The sequence below is a fragment of the Schistocerca serialis genome, chromosome 2 (genome assembly GCF_023864345.2).
Source record: "Schistocerca serialis cubense isolate TAMUIC-IGC-003099 chromosome 2, iqSchSeri2.2, whole genome shotgun sequence".
In the NCBI taxonomy this organism is placed as follows: domain Eukaryota; kingdom Metazoa; phylum Arthropoda; class Insecta; order Orthoptera; family Acrididae; genus Schistocerca; species Schistocerca serialis.
Genome location: NC_064639.1, coordinates 310,101,439 through 310,121,490, shown reverse-complemented (window position 1 = coordinate 310,121,490; position 20,052 = coordinate 310,101,439). Strand labels below are relative to the sequence as shown.

Sequence of the window (20,052 nt, the reverse complement as noted above, 5' to 3'; positions counted from 1 at the left end):
CTTTTCACTGTAGGATGCACAATATTCAACAGCTGAATTGATATTTGTGAAAAATTCTTGGCAAGGGGTGCAAAAGTGCTTTGGTTCATTTTCCTCTGAAGATGGAATTCTTACTTAGAAGAGTGTGGTCAGTTTTGCTGTAGTGTATTCATCCACAGCTTCAGTAATTTCTCTGCACTTTCTTGATGCGTAGAGCTTATGACTCGGCTTCACTGACCATGGTTTCTTAATGGGACTAAAACACAGCTCTGTAGTTGACTGATTAAGGGTATTTAATTCTTCCTCTATTGATGCAAAATCTGAATCATCTGCACCATGGGAGGCTTCACGCTGTTGTTGTTGTTGTTAGGTCAAAACATTTAGAACACACAAAGTCGTCACTGGAAACATATTATCTTTGAAACAGAGGCTTCAAATGAGAACACTTATTCCTGACCTGAACAAAGTTTTTTTAAACGTATAAACACCACTCTTTTATTACTTCACTCTCCTGTGGCCCCTGTCAGAAGATGTTTCAAACAGTCCTTTTCACACAACACACTGCAACTGTGCCAACTGTCAAATTCCTCACAAAAACACGGAACTCACTGGATGGTCTCGGATTTCTTAGAAGCCTCTTTAGTAAACAAATTAGCACTGAACAACGAAAATACAGAAACCTGCAATGAACAACCACGACAAAGAAACTGACAAGAAACTACAACAAAATGTGAGAAATAGCTGCAACAAAGAAAGTGATAAGAAATAACTGCAACAAAGGCAATATAAATAAACATTGTAACAAAGAACATAGTAAGAAACATTCAGTGAAGGCATACATTACCCTTGAAAGTTAACAAAAATTATTTTTTTAAATAAAACCTGTCCAACTTAAAAGTGGAAGCTCTACTTTACAGAGAATGTAGTACTACATGGTACCATTAACAGAAAAAAATCAACTTTTCTGGATTGGCATCTTTGAAAAAAAAATTGTGAATTATAAAAAAATTCAAAAGGTGACAGTAAAATAACTTTGACAGATATGTCCAAACAGAAGATACCATTGTAATAATAAAGTAATTATCTTTCAAATAAAAAAAAACTCTAACAAAATATCTAGAACTATTACAGAGATACATTTTTAAAAAAAGTTCCAAAATTAGCATCTTCAAAATGGTGTTCGCAGTGCCATCTTTGGAGGCCTGAATCTCAGTGCAGGAATTTTTTTGGAGAAAACAAAAAATACGTATTTCTTACTTACTCTTTAGTTTTAACATGTGCTAAATGTTTTACGAAACATTCACGCGAGGATTGTCCCCAACGTCGGGCTGTGTGTCACAACTGCAAAAAGAAATGTCATGTGTCTTCCATTTGCAAATCCGACCGCATACATGACGTTCATGAACATGACGCTGATTCTGATTCTGTGTTGTCTGTCAATTGCACTTCTTCCCTTTCAGGGAAGTTATTCCTCACTGTCCAAATCCTTAGTCGAGATGTTCGCATGCAAGTGGATACCGGTTCTGCTGCCACTATAATTAATTCTCAGACGTATCTTCAGCTGGGTTCTCCACTCCTGTCCCCTGTCACTCGGCAATTACGGACGTACAATAAACAGAAGATTTCTCTCTTGGGACAGTTTAATGCTGAGGTATCTTACAAATCCGTCGTTCGCACTGTTCCCATATTTGTGGTCGACCAGAGCAACGCAGAAAATCTTTTTGGTTTCGATGCCTTTCGCGTTTTTGGGTTCTCCGTAGATGACTCTGTCAATATTGTCTCTGATGCTATTCCTTATGCTCAACTGGATTCCTTGTCGATGACATTTTAGTCCCTTTTTTCTCCTGGGATAGGCTGTGCAAACGACTTTGAAGCTCATATCACGCTCAAACCCACTGCTCGGCCTAAGTTTTTTCGGGCTCGGTTCATTCCTGTGGCCCTTCATGATCGGGTAAAACAGGAGTTGGATAGTCTCACTGCTTCAGGGGTATTGCTTCCTGTCACTTCCAGTGAGTGGTCCTCTCCTGTCGTCGTTGCTAAGCCAAATGGTGATATTCATCTCTGTGGCGATTTCAAAGCCACTGTAAATGCTCAATGCCTCATCGACACTTACCCTATGCCCCGTCCTGAAGAACTGTTCACTAAACTTGCTGGAGGCCAGTATTTTTCTAAAATTGACCTGTCAGAAGCTTATCATCAACTTCCTCTCGACGCTGCTTCCCGGCAGTTTCTGGTCCTTAACACGCCTTTCGGTCTCTATCAATACCAACGCTTGCCATTCGGGGTTGCTAGCGCTCCTGCTCTTTTTCAGCGATTCTTGGAACAATTATTGCTCCCTGTCCCTGGGTGTATCAATTACATGGACGACATTGTTGTCACTGGCTCCACCACTGAAGATCATCTTCAAAATCTCCGCACACTTTTTCATGTCTTACAGACTGCTGGTCTTAAGTGTAATCTTCAGAAATCACAATTTTTTTTCATGAATCTATCACGTACTTGGGGTTTCAACTCTCTTGGGATGGTACTCGTCCGCTTCAACAAACTGTCGCTGCGATCGATGCCCTTCCTCGCCCTACATCTGTTAAGGAACTGCAGGCCTTCTTGGGGAAAATAGCATACTATCACAAGTTTTTACCGTCTGCGGCTACGGTGGCTCAGCCGTTGCATCGCCTGTTGCATAAAAACGTGCCTTCTCACTGGTCCGCGTCACGTGAAGCGCCTTTCCAGAAGTTGAAGACTATGTTGAAACAGGCCCCGTGCCTGTTTACTTATCGACCTGGCCAACATTCTGTTCTTGCCACAGACGCCTCTCAATATGGGGTCAGTGCAGTCCTTGCGCACCGTTTTTCTGACGGTTTGGAACAACCCATTGCTTATGCCTCCAAAACACTCACGGATGCCCAACAAAAGTATTTTCAAATTGAGAGAGAAGCTTTGGCCATCATTTATGCTCTTCATAAGTTTGGTGTTTTTCTCTATGGCTCAAAATTTCATCTTGTTACGGATCACAAACCACTTGTTTCATCCATCAACGTCACTTCCCGACAAGGCTGCACACCGCCTCCAGCGTTGGGCTCTTTACTTGTCCTGTTTCGATTATGAGATTCATTTCCGGCCAACGGCTCAACATGCGAATGCTGATGCTCTGTCTTGCCTTCCCATGGGTCGTGATCAGGCATTCGATAGGGACGAACTTTTGTGTTTCCACCTGGATGTTGCCGAGCAGCGGGTTGTGGACGGGTTCCCCCATCACTGGGGACAGGCTGGCGGCTGCTACGGGTTCTGACCCTACCCTCTCCCGGGTTTTACGCTGTATTCAGAAGGGTTGGCCAGATCGCCTGTCCGCTAAGACTTCTGATCCGTTGCGGAACTACTACACTTTGCGCTACCGCCTCACGGCTAGGGATGGTGTTATCCTCCTCTCCACTGACAATGCTTCGCTCTGTGTTGTGGTACCTGCGTCTTTGCGTGCTTTGGTCTTGCGCCTCCTTCACCAAGGGCACTGGGGTGTGTCTCGCACAAAATCTCTGGCGCGCCGTCATGTGTACTGGCCTGGCATCGACTCTGAAATAGCACACATGGTCGCTGCCTGCGGCCCTTGTGCGTCACAGGCTGCTGCCCCGAAGTCATCTTTGTCACCGTGGCCTTCGCCTGAGAAGCCCTGGGAGCGCATTCATGCTGACTTTGCGGGACCCTTTTTAGGTACTTATTGGCTCCTCGTAATTGACGCCTACTCTAACTTTCCTTTCATTGTCCGTTGCACGTCACCTACCACCGCGGCAACCACCAGTGCTCTCACCCGCATTTTTTCTTTGGAAGGCCTCCCCTCTACTCTTGTTACTGATAATGGTCCGCAATTTGCCTCTTCCAACTTTGCGGATTTTTGTGCTCGTCACAGCGTTACGCATGTCACGGCCCGCCATTCCATCCACAATCCAACGGTGAGGCTGAGCGACTGGTCCGCACATTTAAGGCTCAGATGCGGAAACTTCTGACTTCTTCTGCTGCTGCTGATGTGCTTCTCCAGTTTCTGGCGTCTTAACCGTTTCATCCCCATGGGCGACCACAGCCCGGCTGAGCTCTTACATGGCCGATAGCCCCGCACACTACTTCATCTTCTGCGGCCTCCCACCTCACGGCCGCGGGTGCCTTCACTTGGCCGGTTCACCGCCAACGACCTCGTCTGGGTACGGGGATATGGCAGGTGGCCAAAATGGAGCCTGGGCCGCATCTTAAGACACCGTGGCAGACGCCTGTATGAAATCCAGACGGACAAGGGTGTTGCAGTGCGTCATTCGGACCAGCTTCGGCCTCGGGTGCCAGCAACGCCTGTTCTGAATGCCGCCACACCACCTTTGGCTCTACCTGACGCTCGGGATCTTGGCATCTCTCAATACTCACAACGCAGCCCTCTCACCGTCATCGCGATGCCAGCACCAGAACGGACGCCACCAGGAGACGTGCCCATGCAGGAACTGGAGGAGCATCCTCTGTCAGAGCAAATCTACTCGCCTCCTCCTCCAACGGACGCCGACACGTCGCCCATGTCTCCTGTCATATCAACTGGACTTGCCGCAACGGGCAGATTGGTGCATGGGGCCCCAGCAGATTCGACCCCTACGTCTCCTGTCATCTCGACCCGTTATCATCGGGGGCACTTCCGTCCGTACGGGAAGCCTCCTCCTTGAGACTTTACGGCGAGTCAAACAACGCCTATGGACGTTAGCCATCTCCAGGACACCTCCATCAAGACCAGTGCAAAAATTTCAAAGGGGGGAAAAGTGTTGTGACTCGCCGATCATTCGAAGTGCCGCCGCGCAATTACGCGCGTCCTCTACGTGCGGCGCTGTCTGCCAGCCATGCAGCAGCTGCGCCACCTAAGCGGCCAGCCGAGCAGCGGCCGCTAGACTGGGACTCAGGGCTCTTTCGAATGCTAACGTGTTCGCATGTCTTACTTGTCAACTTACTCTGTGACTTATATGTGTTGTTGTGTCATTCCGAAATATATGTGTTAAACTTGAAGTTCTAACAAATTAATATTGCTGGAAAGAAATGATAGTCAGTATTTATCCACAGGCTGCAAGACTGCTGTATTATATTTAAGATGTATTGTTTACTTATATTGAGAAATGTTTATGCAGTGAAAGTATGTAAAAACAGTGTTGGATTAAGCAGTGCAGTAGTGTCATGTTGAACAGCAGCTGAGTGCCAGTGTAACAGTGAAGCAGATGAAGCTCTGGGACATCAGAATAGTGTGTGAACGACTGACATATAAAAAAAGTGTATCACAAGATTATCACACCATAACAACTGACGAAAAACTATCTGCATCCCACACAGGCTGTAGTATCAATTGCTTCTAAGAGGCAGAGCTCTATGCCAGCAGCAGACAACACTGGGTTTGGATTTCTGGCTATCCACTACCCCCCCCCCCCCCCTCCCCCCTCCCTCTCATCCCCAGCCACAAATGCCCCAGTAACCACTCCAAAAGCAGAATAGTGAACAAAACCTGTTGTAGGTTAATTTAGACTAAGACATTTTATCGTTAACTAACATCTGTATGTGTAAATGCCTGATGAGCAATCTGTGCTTGAAACGTGTTGCAATGTGTTAAGTTATACATAAAGTAAATAAATGTCACTGGGAGCAGATAATGCAAATTATTTTTCCACATAGCCATGGTTCCTAAACTTTGCCAATGTGGACACAACAAATAATAGTCTTCACTGCACTAGAGTGTAGCATTACTGTAAGAATAATATATGGTGCTCCCTCACCATATCGTAGACAAATCTACACAGAGTTGTTTATCATAACTTCAGAGTACATATTTTCTCTCATGAAATTTGTTATAGATAACCCATTACATATCAGAAGGATTAATGACATCCACAGTTTCAGTACTATGAAAAAAAAAAAAAGAAAAACTTAAATTACTTTTCCTTTAAATTTACTTTATTTCCGAAAATGATGATTAATGCTGGAACCAAATTCTTCGGTCTAGTGATATTGAATAACAAATCAAGTAACATAGCTAAATTAGAAACTGAGCTGAAAAAGTTAATTGTGGGGAACATCTTCCATTCCACAGGGATTTTATTTAGAAACTTGAAGCTTATATTGTCATTAAATTAAATTTTATTTTTTGTGGACTCATCCGTAAATGGTTGCAGTACAACCATATTTAAATCCCAGTTAAGTTAACATTCCATAAACTTGCCCATTCCACAACGTTGTAGCATATCGTGCTAAGTGAGCAACCAACCATTACTGGCTGCACTTAACTCGCATTTCTGTTTATAATTACAATTGCCTGGTTTTTTTTATGCAGAGTGCATAAAATGATAAAAATTTGCTTTTACTACAGTAGGCATTTCGTAATTATTGTGCTTTTAAATATGAAAATAATTTATTTTGTGATTTCGTCTTAGATAAATCAGGAGCAAGAAAATGAAGAACTGCTGAGTCCTTCCAAAAGAGATAAACAACGCATCATGTCAGAAAACCTTCATGGAGCAGATATTAACAAGACAAGAGTGCTTTGCTATCAGAATAAAGCACCAAATGCTCCAGAGGTAACAAAAATTTTAAAATATTATTTGTAGATCAAAATTGTTACCCAGTGATAGTATTCTAGAAGTTAAGAAGCTCTTATATTTCATTTTAGGGTCATCAAAACTCCTTAAAGGTTGTCTACAGTCATTCAAAAACTCCAGGCTCTGTAAAGAGCACAACACGCTACATTCCGATGACACCAGATCGTATACTTGATGCACCTGACATTATGGATGATTACTGTGAGTAACAATGAGTATTAGTGGAACAAAGTAAGATACTTATCCACCTTGGGGCTTAAATTGTGTTTATATGTAACAATATTTTTGTCCAAAACTAGTGATGTGATTAATAGGTGTGACAAATGTTGATATTCCTAGCTGGAGTTTCCATTGTTCAAAAACTTAAGATAGTCGTTTTGCAGTGTTGTTCATACATAATTTGTTTTACAGATCTTAATCTGATTGACTGGGGTGCACATAACATTTTGGCTGTTGCCTTGGGCAGTGGTGTGTACCTGTGGAATGCTCACACTGGAGAAATAGAGCAGCTTCTTGTTCTGGAAGGAAGTGATTATGTATGTTCACTTTCATGGATTCAGGAAGGGGAGGTTTTGGCAGTAGCAACAAGTAAAGGAATAACAGGAGTAAGACATATTTAATAGTTCTTTCTGATAGGCATTAGTGATAACATTAGTTGACATTGTGATGTATTAGATTTTCAATATATTTCCCTAAAAAAACATGTAGTTGTTCCCTTCTTTAGAACAGGTAGAGCACAGACAATATTATTGCTGTTACCCAGTTGCTGAAATGCCAGTCATACTCTTGACAGAAAAATAATGCATTGGTGCAGGCCATTACAGACAAAAAATTAATAAAATATTGTAGTTGGGCAGTTGAATATGTGTTAAAGAATAATTAGCCTCATAAGATACCACATCTTATTTGACAGGCTTGTTAAAATTAGCCACCAGATATTACCACATCAATGTTACACTGCAGTGTTTGTGATACACTGGGTACAATTAAGTTAAAGGAGAACTGCCTTTGTTATTCTGTAACAACATTTTTACATCCTTTGAGCACACATACCAAGGGTATGTTGTGTTTAATTGCAGTCTACTGAACGAAAGCATGTTAAACAGTTAGGTTAAGAGAATAACATATGGAGAATAAGAGACAATGAAGTCTCATTATAATCCAGTAGGTTAGTAAAACAACAGGTTGTTGCCAACATCCAATATGATGCTCCAGTCTGGTTTCTCTTAAGACCTTTCCTATTAACCAGAATTATTGTGGGGTGTTTACTTTCCTGTCTGTAACAGGTTCCATCTGTTTTTACACACATTAAATCTCCAACAAAGTCAGTGTTAAAACATTAAATTATAATAAACAATGTGTAATCAGTCATTTCACGCAGGTTACAGTGAAGTACGTGAACACCTGCATTGTGCAGCATTTCTAAAACAGATCACTGCTTTGGCTTTCTCAAAATGAGAATTCAATTATTTTAGTGTATTGTTGCGGGTTTTAGTGTTAAATTTTTATATATTGCTCATAGATGCTTGTTCAATTAGAAACAGAGTACATAATAGCACATCTGTTTACGTAAGCTGGACATATTCTAACCAGTGAAAATACGCTTCAGATGGTGTGTAATGTACCTTTTTGTGATGTAACAAGCAGCTGAGAGAGATATATGGCCATTTGCACAACATGCTGTGTTTTTTAAATATTTTGGGTTTGACAAACCAATTGTCTTAAATAAAGAAATTTCAGTGTGATATAGACTGTTGAATGTTTTTAGCAACTAAAATCGTTATTCCTTCTTGAATGAACTCCCAGCCAGCGATTATAACAACCCCTTAGCACCCTAAGATCTTGAAAGTAGATCATAAGGCATTTTAATTACGAAACCTCTACAAGGCGGGTGCAGCAAGGACTTGGTGGCCTTGTTTTTCTACAGTAGAAATGGATATGCATCTAGATGTTAATTTCCAAAATAACTTTGTTTCATCAAGGTTGATAACTGTTTCACAGTACAACCTTTTTCTCTCACTATTTATTTAAACCTCTTTCTAATTTTCTGCACTCCAACTTTACATCCCACTACTGTCTCTCCTGTCATTTTTAGCGTTGTGAAAGTGAAAACGGTGCTTGAAGTAATCAAATTAACCTGAGCTATCCAAGAAAGGTGTTGAATAATCTTCTTTCGGTAAATCTGCATTCGAGCTCTCGGCTTTTGCTTGAATAGCAGCTCCAGAGAGAGGCATGTGCTATTGGTTGTGCAGTTCAATTCAATAGCTTCTCATTTTTTATATTCTTTCCACCACCTGAGAGCGAGATTTGGCTCTTGTTGAACCTTGAGCAGTTTTTTGTGATGATACTGCATCGCCACGAACAATTCTCACAGTGGATTCTAAAAATCCCAAAGCATGCTGAATGTCACATTTGCCTTTCTCATAGCTAGTCAAAACTTCTCCTTTTTGTTTGTAATAAATGATATTTGCACTTGTTTCTTTCCCTCACCAGGCACACTTTCTTTATTTTTACGTGAGGTTTTTAACACGGGCCCTTAAAAGTGCAACTTAACAGTTCTACTGACCTGAACTGATGATTCAGGTCTCAGCAATTATGACAGAAGGCACACGTTGAGGGGAGGGGGGCTCATGAATGAAGTGTCGTGCCCCAGGCGCCAGTTAAGAGTATGTTTGGTATGCCACTGTCACATGCACAAGGATTACAAGTGGAAAAACAATGATAGGAAAGAAGAAATAAGAGTAATTGAAACAGTTAACACATTGATTAAAATGATCTGACAAAGGAACAGAAATTAAAAAGGCTAGTGGTTTCTTTCGAAATGTTGACGACATGTTCGTCTTTTGGCCCACAGACATGAGAAACTTGAAGAGTTTATGGAACACCTGAGTGGCAATAACAGTAACATCCAGTTTACCATGGAGCTAAACCATCTGCCTCAAGGAAATGGATGCCTGGGCCACAGCATAGACAACCCATCCATACTGATCTGTATTTGCATGCCATCAGCCATCATCTGGCACTGTGTTCGAACACTGGTGTGTTGTGCAAGAATATCATATGGATAACCTACCCCCTTGAGCTGAGCCATCTACACAAGGCCCCTTAAATTTAAAAGGCTATAATGTTCATCAAATAAATGAAGTGATTTCAAGCAATAATCACAATAAAACCCGATGAGGAGCAGGAAAAGGAAGTTGGTTTCTGTAGCCTGGTGTCAGGCAAGATAACTCGCTTGCTGAAGAGAGATAAAATGTATTTTCAGGGCTCCGACAAAAATTCGTCAATTGCTGAGACCAGTCGAAGCAGCAGCGTGTCTCAACACCTGGGCTCTACAAGGTACCTTGTGAGTGTGGTAAATCTTACATCAAACAAACAGTATGCAGTGTGAAAAAATGCAGGAAGGAGCATGAGGCCTCCATTATGCTGAGAGATCTGCTTTAGCTAAGCATGCTTAAGAAAAGTCACTGGATAAAATTTGATGAAACATCTGTAGTGGCTCGCACTAACGGCTAGGACTGTGTTTAAAGAAGTCATCGTAATAAAAATCACTGATAATACCCTAAATAGACATGGTGGCTTACAGCTCAGCATGGCATGGGATCCAGCAGTCAAATGGTTGAAGCGGGCACATTGAATACTGAGTAAACATATGTCCATACATGGGGATGCCGCAAGCACCAGTGACGTCCCAGCCAGCAGTTAGTCTATATAAGGGGCATACCAGCAGCCCATTGGCAGTTATACCACTTGCCAATTGCCAAGTAGTGCTTGTCTGAAAGATTGTGTAATTTTAATCACCTGATGTGGCTGGAAACACAAACTCTTTATTCAAGAATTGTCTGGATTCTCTCCAATATTATTCTTTTCTTTACTCTCATGGCAATTACTTGCTTAAATTTTTGTCTCTCTCTGCATTTCAAATACATTTTTAGTGAGAAGTTATTAGTGTTTGAATTAGAATTGTATTTAGTGTTTTTAATGTCTTTTGAACACACTGTGAAAAGATAAAATGAGTGAAGGTTAATGCTATTGTCAGGATGCTGTGATAAAATGAACTGGTTATTATATGCTTGGTTAATCTTAAAAAAAAAGTTTTACAGCTTTGGGACTGTTCAGCTATGAGACGTCTTCGTCTACTTGATGGCCATTCTGCTAGAGTTGGAGCTTTATCCTGGAACTCGTTCATCCTTTCTTCTGGATCCCGCAGTGGCCACATAATTCATCATGATGTCCGTGTGAAAGAACATATTGTGGCCACATTGGCAGGACATACCCAAGAGGTTTGTATATTAATGCATGCACAGCATAGTTACTGTGACATTATCATTCATTTTACTTTAGAGTTAGTAACAGTTCTGCAGGTTATTGTCACAAAATTTAAGTCTCACAACTACTATTCATCAAAATAAGAAATAAGAGTTATTAACAAGTGAGTGGTATGTTGACTTACTCAGAGGGAACTAAATATTATTATATTGTTTAGTTATGCTTAATTACTGTGCATGATGTAGTTGTACACTTGACCTAATAGCTGGTGTGAATCATGGAATTGGACTCTCCCTGACATGCATACAAAATTTCACGCCGTTGTGGTGGTTAGTCTGGCTGTGAGCTGCCTTCGAAATGGGCAGTGTCTGAACTGTCAGAATTATGCTACACTCTAAAGTGGAACAACGTGTGAACATCAAATGCCTCACAAAACAGAAAATCTGCCACAGAAGTTTGATTTATAGAAACAAGTTTATGGTGATCAGTGTCTTATGTTTGCACAAGTTTTCGAGTGGGTTAAGAGGTTAAAGGACAGTAGGGAAGATGTCAAAGACACTCTGATATTGGGTGGTCCTTCCACTTCAAAACCTGAAGGGAATGTGGAGAAGGTCGGTAGAATTGTTTGAGAATACCACTGCCTGAGCATTTGAGCAATTTCAGAACTTGCATGCATCAATAAGGAAACCGTTAGACAGGTATTGCATGATGATCTGGGCCTGACAAAAGTTTGTGCTAAAGTGGTGCCAAGCATCCTCACAAACAAGCAAAGACAACATAAAGTGGACTGCTGTGCTGAAAGTCTTGAAAAATTGAAAATGACCCTCATTACCTCAGCAGAGTAATTATGTGTGAAGAAATATAGATATTCAGATACAATCCAGAGATTGACAGTCTATGCATCGGAAGAGCCCTCAATCCCCTAGCAAGAAGAAAGCGTGCATAAGCAAATCAAAGTTCAAAGCAATAATTGTTTTCCTTGATATCTTAGAGGTTATCTGCATTGATTTGGGTGCCTGAAGATCATACTTTCAATCAAGCTTATTATGTAACTGTTATGAAGATACCCCCCCCCCCCCTCCATGAACATGTGCGATGGAGGAGATCAGATCTGTGGAAGAATAACTCGTGCGTTCATCAGAACAACGCACCAGCCCATAACACAATGTCTGTGAAGAGCTGTTGGTGATAAACAACATTCCAGTGATGGCACATCCACCATATATGCCTGATCGAGCACTATGAGACTTCTTTCTCTACCCACAACTGAAGTCTGCAGTCAAAGGAACCAGATTTGAGTCTGTGGATGCAGTGAAGGAAAAAATAATGAGCCTCCTCAACAGCATAACAGAACAATACTTGCAGCACTGTTTCCAACAGTGAAAAATTCACATGGAGCGGTGCAGGGATCGGAGAGGGGCTACATTTCAGTCGTGGAATTTTTTTTTCCAATTAAGAGTTAGATCAGGAGTCTGGTTTCTTTATTGCTACACCTTGTATGTATATACGATCACATTGTAAGACAAGGGCTTGGGTTGGAATCCTGATCTGGCATGTGTATAATGTCAGGAAGCATTAAAGATGTGCAAACTCTTCTTTAGAGTGACGTATTAATTTTAGCTCCTTTGTCTTGTGAAGAAATGGGTCTCATGATGACATTCTTTGTATCATTCTTATTTAAATAGCAGAAGGCTGTGTGTAAATAATTGTTTTCACTTATTTTACTTTTTTCTCTCCATCCACATCTCTAGCAATGCAAATTACATAACAATTAAATCAGTCATTTGTTGTAAAAATCATAAAGTTACCAAATAACAAACATCTGTATAGGAAGATAGTAGAAACAGTGTGTCCAGATGTCGCTCAGTACAGTAGTGAGGGGTTTCTGTTACCCAATATTCATTGAATATTTGGTATAAAAAATAATTAAGCTTCCTCTGCTATAGTATCATACAGACTGAGTTTCTGTGTGAAGTAAAATTCTTAGGAAGGGTACTGAGTGTTAACTGCCAAGTTAATGTGGATCACTTATCAATTGAAGAAGGCTGCTTTGGTGAAGTAAATAAAGTAAAACCACTTTTTAATGAAACTCTCGGGATCTAAATATTTTTTCCTTAAGTGGTGATTTGACAGAGAACTCAGAAGTGACGAGAATCATAATTAAAGCATATTTTGGTGTCTTAATTATCAATATTCTTTTGTACAATGAAAAAGAATTTCTAATGGTTTCTTCTTCTTCTTCTTCTTCTTCTTCACCACCATCAGCTCCTACCTCGTAGAGTTCCTTCACAAGCAGGTCGCACATCTCACTTGAATCCATCTCAGATGTGGAAGTTAAGACGTAATCACAACAAACAATCCTGTGATGTCACATTGTCAAAATATCAGTGAGCCTACTTCATTCTTCTTCTGGAACAATGTTGTCATCAACAGCAAATGGTGTACTAAAGCCAGCCTTTGTGAAACAATTTAACACATTCTCTTGTTTTACAGAATTTCAACTAGTAACAAACATATGATAGCCTGTAGAATGCTAAGTCTCAACATGTTGTTCTTCTCAAGGAACGAAGTAGACTTCTGCACAATTGCTAATCTGTATTTCCCTTTAACAGTGTGTGTTATGCCAAGGTCCAGAGACTTGCGGACTTGGAGGGAGGAGCACAACATTTAAATTTCTTAAAAATGATGTTTACCCAATGAAGGGTGGTGTTTTGAAGTTATTAAACTCCTGGGAATTTCCTATTATTAGAGGCAATCATTATTTACACACAATTGCATAATCATCCTTTCTTTCTTGATTTTCTTTACCCCCAGAACATTTTTCTCCATTGAAAGAATACATTTTTGAGGAAGTACTTTAAAGTACCTGGTTTCATCAGTGTTAAATATGTCTCTGGGCTCAATCATTGCAATGTAATGTTCTTCCAACAGTTCAAATGTTTTACATCCGCAGCCTTACTTCCTCCATTTACACTTTGTAATGATAGATTATGGACAGCCCCCCCCCCCCCCCCCCCCCAAAAAAAAAAAAAAAGCTCAAACCAGCCATTCAATGCACTGAAATTTTAAATGCAGATGTCACGAGCTCTCTCTTGCAGTATGTTCCTACTTACTTCAATACTGCCACTTCATTCCATGAAACTACATTTAAAATAATGTTTTCCACAGCAGTGAATGTAGACATACGTTCTTATTTTGGATGCAGCTTTGTCATTACTTTTGAGTATGCCAACAATGTAGACAGGGCTGCTGAATTATATTTTTTGGATGTCTGTTTTATGTTAAGATTGTAGTAGACATTGCGAATGATAGTCAGCTTTTGCTGAACTGTAATCTGTCTGTTTGCATGCCATAGCTCTACAAAAGTAAAATTGGTAACTTAGACTCTTCAATAAACTGCAAACTCTTTAATATTTTGCGTATTGTTTTACTTTATTTAATGCAGCACAGAAGTCTGACGGGTAATGAAAATAAATTGTCTTTATCGAGTGAAGATATTGGACTGTAAAATGTGAAAAAAAAAAAACAAATTTTATCACCTAACAGCTTTTGAAAAATTGGAAGATAAGTATTTCATATTGACTGGAATTCTGTCTCTCAGTACCGGCACCGGCATTTGGCGAGCAGTACAGCCATAACAAAAGCTACTCTCAGCATGGAATACAGACAACACCTTTATAGCAGCAAAAAGTTTAACTTCACAGTACTTTCCATATTCACAGTTTTAGTAGTTTGCCATTTGTTGGTAACTCAAGGAAAAAGGATCGCAAATTGAAAACCCAACACCAATAGCTTTTAGAACCTAGTCATATAATATTCATTTGGAATGAGAATACCGCTGAATGGCGAAAGAGTTTAGTGATCCAGACAATTGGCTGTGGGTGCACTTGCTACCAGTCAACTGCCATTGCAAGATCGGCAGGATGGCAGTTCTTCTGGGGAAACCTGGAATTCTCAGGGAACTACATTTTACCTGTAAAAAAAATCTAAAATTTCCTGTGGTATTTAAAGAATTTTGTAGAGTCTCTGGGAATTCTGTTCTTTATTTTTTTATTAACCTAACAATGGAATTTAATTTTATTGTGTTTTATAAACCACAGGTTGTAAAATTCTTAATATTTCAGTGTGTGTTAATTATTTTGAGGTTAGTCCCTTTAGATTATCGATATTTAAACACTGTGCTTAAACTACAGCCGAGGAAAGAAAAGTCGTTATTGTGAGATGCCGAAACTGCCACCATCACTTAAGACATCCCTTTCCTTCCTTCCCACACATGGAATTCTCTTTCTCTTCCTCTACCCCCCCCCCCCCCCTCCCTCCTCTCCCCCCCCCCCCCCTCTGTGTGTGTGTGTGTGTGTGTGTGTGTGTGTGTGTGTGTGTGTGTGTGCGCGTGTGCTTGCGTGTGTGCGCCTGCCTGCATGTGTGCGTTTGGTCGTTCTTCAGACTGGGACTGAATACATATTTGTGACAGCCGCGTCATTACAGTTCAATAACAGCTGTCTACATTGAAAGTTTGTGTTAAATGTACAAGTAACGCACTTAATAGTGCCGTATGTTGGTAACAACATAATTCTCATCAGAGCAACATTTGTCGCCATATCGATTTATATAAAAGCAGTACTATTGTCTCTTAAATTTAATTTTTGATTATATGTAGATAAATATGTGCTGGACTGGGATTTGAATGTAGATCCCTGTTGACTGCAGGTAGTGTGCTACCAGTTGAAAGTTTTGCGTGTTACGTATTTGTTAATTTAATCAGCTCATAAAACTTACTGTTCTAAGCATAATTTCTATGTTTAGGTTTGTGGTTTGAAATGGTCGCCAGATGGAAGGTATCTTGCTAGTGGTGGTAATGATAATCTACTGAATATATGGCCTGCTACACCAGGTGGAGCACATACTCAGACTACACCACTTTACACGTTGAGGTAAAATCCAAAGTAGTTATTGTGTTTTGAACACACATTATGCTTGTATTATCGAAAAACCATTTAAAGTATCTGTAATAACAAAAACAATCAATTATTGACAAAATTATTTAATTGGAAAGATAAAAAGCTATTCACCAAGTGATGGCAGCACACACACATAAGACAAAAAACTGATGTAATAAACTGATGTAATTGGCAAGCATGGGTTGAAGGGGAAGAAAGGTGGGTGAAGGAAAAGGACTGGAGAGGTCTAGGAAAACAGGTAGATTTTGGGAAAGTCCCCCCTGATCCATGATTCTGGGTGACTTTCCCCAAAATCTACCCGTTTTGCCTAGACCTCTGCAGTCCTTTTCCTTCACCCCTCTTCTTTCCCCTTCAATGCATCTGCCTGAAGGAGTAGCCACTGGCTCCAAAAGCTTGCCAATTACAACTGTCTTTTATGTGTGTGTTTTGCCACCACTTGTGGTAAGTAGCTTTTTTATGTATCCATTTGAAGCATCTGATATTTAAAACTGTGGGTAAAAATAATGCTGCAACCACTGTTGTGATTTATCTGAAGTCATTCTGAAATCAAATAAGATGGAGTTTCATAAAAATTTTGAATTTAAGTTATTTACTTGATTTTCAAAATACTTTCCACCTGCTTCTAGGCACTCTTCATTCTTAGAAACTTTTCCTTCCAATCACATTAATTATTCTCCCTCCATCACTAAGGTGCATTTGGTTGTTAAAAACTATAATTATTATGACCTGAAAGTGTAAGAGTGCAGTATTGCAAGATTCAACCGTTTGTCTAAATGTACTTATAACTAAAAAAGGTTTAGACTTAAGGACAAGCATTACGTTCTACATAACAGCAGCTGTGAACTGAGAATACGAGGGTATTTCGGAAAGTAAAAATACACCGTACGCCAGATGAACAGAAGAGTTTTGGCGAGCAAGTTGGCAACACTGGTGTTAACCTTGAACCGTTGGCTTTCTCCTTGCGGTCATTTGGCAGTTGAATGTTGCTTCTGGTTGGAGTAGGTCATGTTTAAAATGGCTGCGCCGATTCAGAATCCCGCCAAATGCAAAGTGCGCTCTGTCATACGTTTTCTTCATGCAAAAGGTCAGCGACCTGTGGATATTTACAAAGAAATTGTTTCTGTTTATGGGAACATTATGAATCGACAAAATGTAATGAAATGGTGTCGTCATTTCTCTGAAGGTAGGACCGACCTTCATGACAAAGAACAGGTCGGTCATCTGTGATCTTTGATGCCCTTCTTTGGAGAACAGAGGAAGCAATTCGTGCGAACAGATGTCTCACACTGAAAGAATTGCATCAGATCATACCGGACGTGTCAATGACAACTCTTTGATGTTGTGACTGTCAAGTTAGGATACAGGAAATTGTGTGTGCGCTGGGTCCAAAATTGTTAACTGAAGAACACAAAAAGAAAAGGATGGGCTTTGCACTAGACTTCCTCACACGCTATGCTGAAGCAGGTGATGAGTTCCTTGATTACATCATGACAGGTGACGAGACATGGGTTTATCACCAGCCACCTGAATCCAAGCAACAATCAATGCAATGGCACCATTCGAATTCACCAAAAGCCAAGAAATGCAAAATGTCGATTTCGGCGAAGAAAATCATGGCTTCCGCTTTTTTGGGACGGAAAAGGCATTCTTCTGTTGGAATTTATGCCTCCTGGAACGACAATTAATGCTGCTGCATATTGCCAGACTTTGAAACGTCTTCGAAGGGCAATTCAAAACAAATGCAGGGGAATGCTGACAAGTGGAGTCCGCTTGCTTCATGACAACGCTCGGCCTCACACAGTGCTTGTAACCAAAGCACTACTCAAACAATTCAAATAGGACGTATTGAACCATCTGCCATACAGCCCGAACCTTGCGCCCACAGACTTCCATGTCCTCAGTTACCTGAAGTCACATCTTGGTGGAAAATCATTCCACGACGATGAATAGATCAAAGATGAAGTTGAAATGTGGTTCCGACAACAGGCAACAACCTTCTATGACTGTGGGATACAAAAGCTTGTGCACCGACTTAACAAATGTTTGGATAACGAGGGTGATTGTCAAAAAATAACAAATAATCCAGTTAATAAGATGTAACTGACATTTTCTAAATAAACGTTCTATTTAAGGACTGCGAGCCATTGTATCTTTACTTTTCAAAATGCCCTCGTACAATAATTCACTTCGTGACATTAGATATTGCCAGCTGTGATAAGTATGCTCTCATCTTCCAACAACCACAGTGTAATTTGTGACATTGCTAGAACTTTAAAGTAACAAGAATAGATTTTGTCACCTGTAACACTGCTGTTCACATATCTTTACATCACTTGATAATAGCTGGGCTTGTATTTGTAGATATGACACATTTTTCTTTCCTCACAAGTTTTTGTATGGCAGTTGAGTGACCCCGCAAGAGTGTCAACATCAATGAGAATATCGTCTGACCTGAACACACCTGTCTGTCATCAGTATGAACTTGAATTCTCTCACACTCATGATGTAATTGCAGCTTTTAGTGGAACAGTGTAAAGTATATATTGGTTTTGCATTATTACATACTAACGTACAGCTAAAAGGTATACCCGTTGATACCCTCTAGTTTTTCATTTTGTCTTTTTTGTGATTTTGAATATTACCAAAATTGCTTTTTGGTTTTATCTTCCTCAGTCGAAAGCCTGGTTTTAAGTTGCTTCCTGTACTTGCGTAATGTGGAAAACGCTTCTCTGCATAATTACTGAAGATTGAAGCCATTTGAACCAGGTTCCTGTCTGATAGGCTATAATGAAATTCTACAGTTTATGATAAATAAGTTTTATTTTAACACTTGGAGGACCAACATTAGGGAACTACCTAGGAGGACTGCTAACAGGCATTTTGACTGGTGAAGTTTTTCTTCTTTGTTTTCAGTTTTACTTAAGTTGCTTCTGTGCGGTGTCGTTAGAGGCACATTATGCTTATCACACAAATGCTTTATGCTGAAAAATTTCTATTTAAAGTATTGTTATTGGTGTGGTCTTCAGTCCTGAGACTGGTTTGATGCAGCTCTCCATGCTACTCTATCCTGTGCAAGCCTCTTCATCTCCCAGTACCTACTGCAGCCTACATCCTTCTGAATCTGCTTAGTGTATTCATCTCTTGGTCACCCTCTACGATTTTTACCCTCCACGCTGCCCTCCAGTACTAAATTGGTGATCCCTTGATGCCTCGGAACATTTCCTACCAACCGATCCCTTCTTCTCGTCAAGTTGTGCCACAAACCCCTCTTCTCCCCAATTCTATTCAGTACCTCCTCATTAGTTATGTGATCTACCCATCTAATCTTCAGTATTCTTCTGTAGCACCACATTTCAAAAGCTGCTATTCTCTTCTTGTCCAAATTATTTATCGTCCATGTTTCACTTCCATACATGGCTACACTGGATACAAATACTTTCAGAAATGACTTCCTGACACTTAAATCTATACTCGATGTTAACAGATTTCTCTTCTTCAGAAACGCTTTCCTTGCCATTGCCAGTCTACATTTTATATCCTCTCTACATTTTATATCCTCTCTACATTTTATATCCTCTCTACATTTTATATCCTCTCTACATTTTATATCCTCTCTACATTTTATATCCTCTCTACTTCGACCATCATCAGTTATTTTGCTCCCCAAATAGCAAAACTCCTTTACTACTTTAAGTGTCTCATTTCCTAATCTAATTCCCGCAGCATCACCCGACTTAATTCGACTACATTCCATTATTCTCGTTTTGCTTTTGTTGATGTTCATCTCATACCCTCCTTTCAAGACATTGTCCATTCCGTTCAACTGCTCTTCCAAGTCCTTTGCTGTCTCTGGCAGAATTACAATGTCATTGTCGAACCTCGAAAATTTTTATTTCTTCTCCATGGATTTTAATACCTACTCCGAACTTTTCTTTCATTTCCTTTACTGCTTGCTCAATATACAGATTGAATAACATCGGGGAGAGGCTGCAACCCTTTATCACCCCCTTCCCAACCACTGCTTCCCTCTCATGTCCCTCGACTCTCGTAACTGCCATCTGGTTTCTGTACAAATTGTAAATAGCCCTTCACTCCCTGTATTTTACCCCTGCTGCGTTTTAGAATTTGAAAGAGAGTATTCCAGTCAACATTGTCAACAGCTTTCTCTAAGTCTACAAATGCTAGAAACGTGGGTTTGCCTTTCCTTAATCTTTCTTCTAAGATACGTTGTCGGGTCAGTATTGCCT

The 20,052-nt window shown here is 40.3% G+C and overlaps 1 protein-coding gene across 3 annotated transcripts in view; it reads left to right on the top strand.

Annotated features, from left to right (window-relative positions):
- LOC126457091 (cell division cycle protein 20 homolog) overlaps positions 1-20,052 on the top strand; it is a 77,195-nt gene that overhangs the window by 42,795 nt on the left and 14,348 nt on the right. For all 3 annotated transcript variants that reach the window (XM_050093116.1, XM_050093115.1, XM_050093117.1), the window contains exons 5-9: positions 6,414-6,557; positions 6,650-6,779; positions 6,990-7,183; positions 10,682-10,861; positions 15,651-15,778. In XM_050093116.1, coding sequence (XP_049949073.1) covers positions 6,414-6,557; positions 6,650-6,779; positions 6,990-7,183; positions 10,682-10,861; positions 15,651-15,778 — 776 coding nt within the window. The remainder of the gene's footprint in view (positions 1-6,413; positions 6,558-6,649; positions 6,780-6,989; positions 7,184-10,681; positions 10,862-15,650; positions 15,779-20,052) is intronic.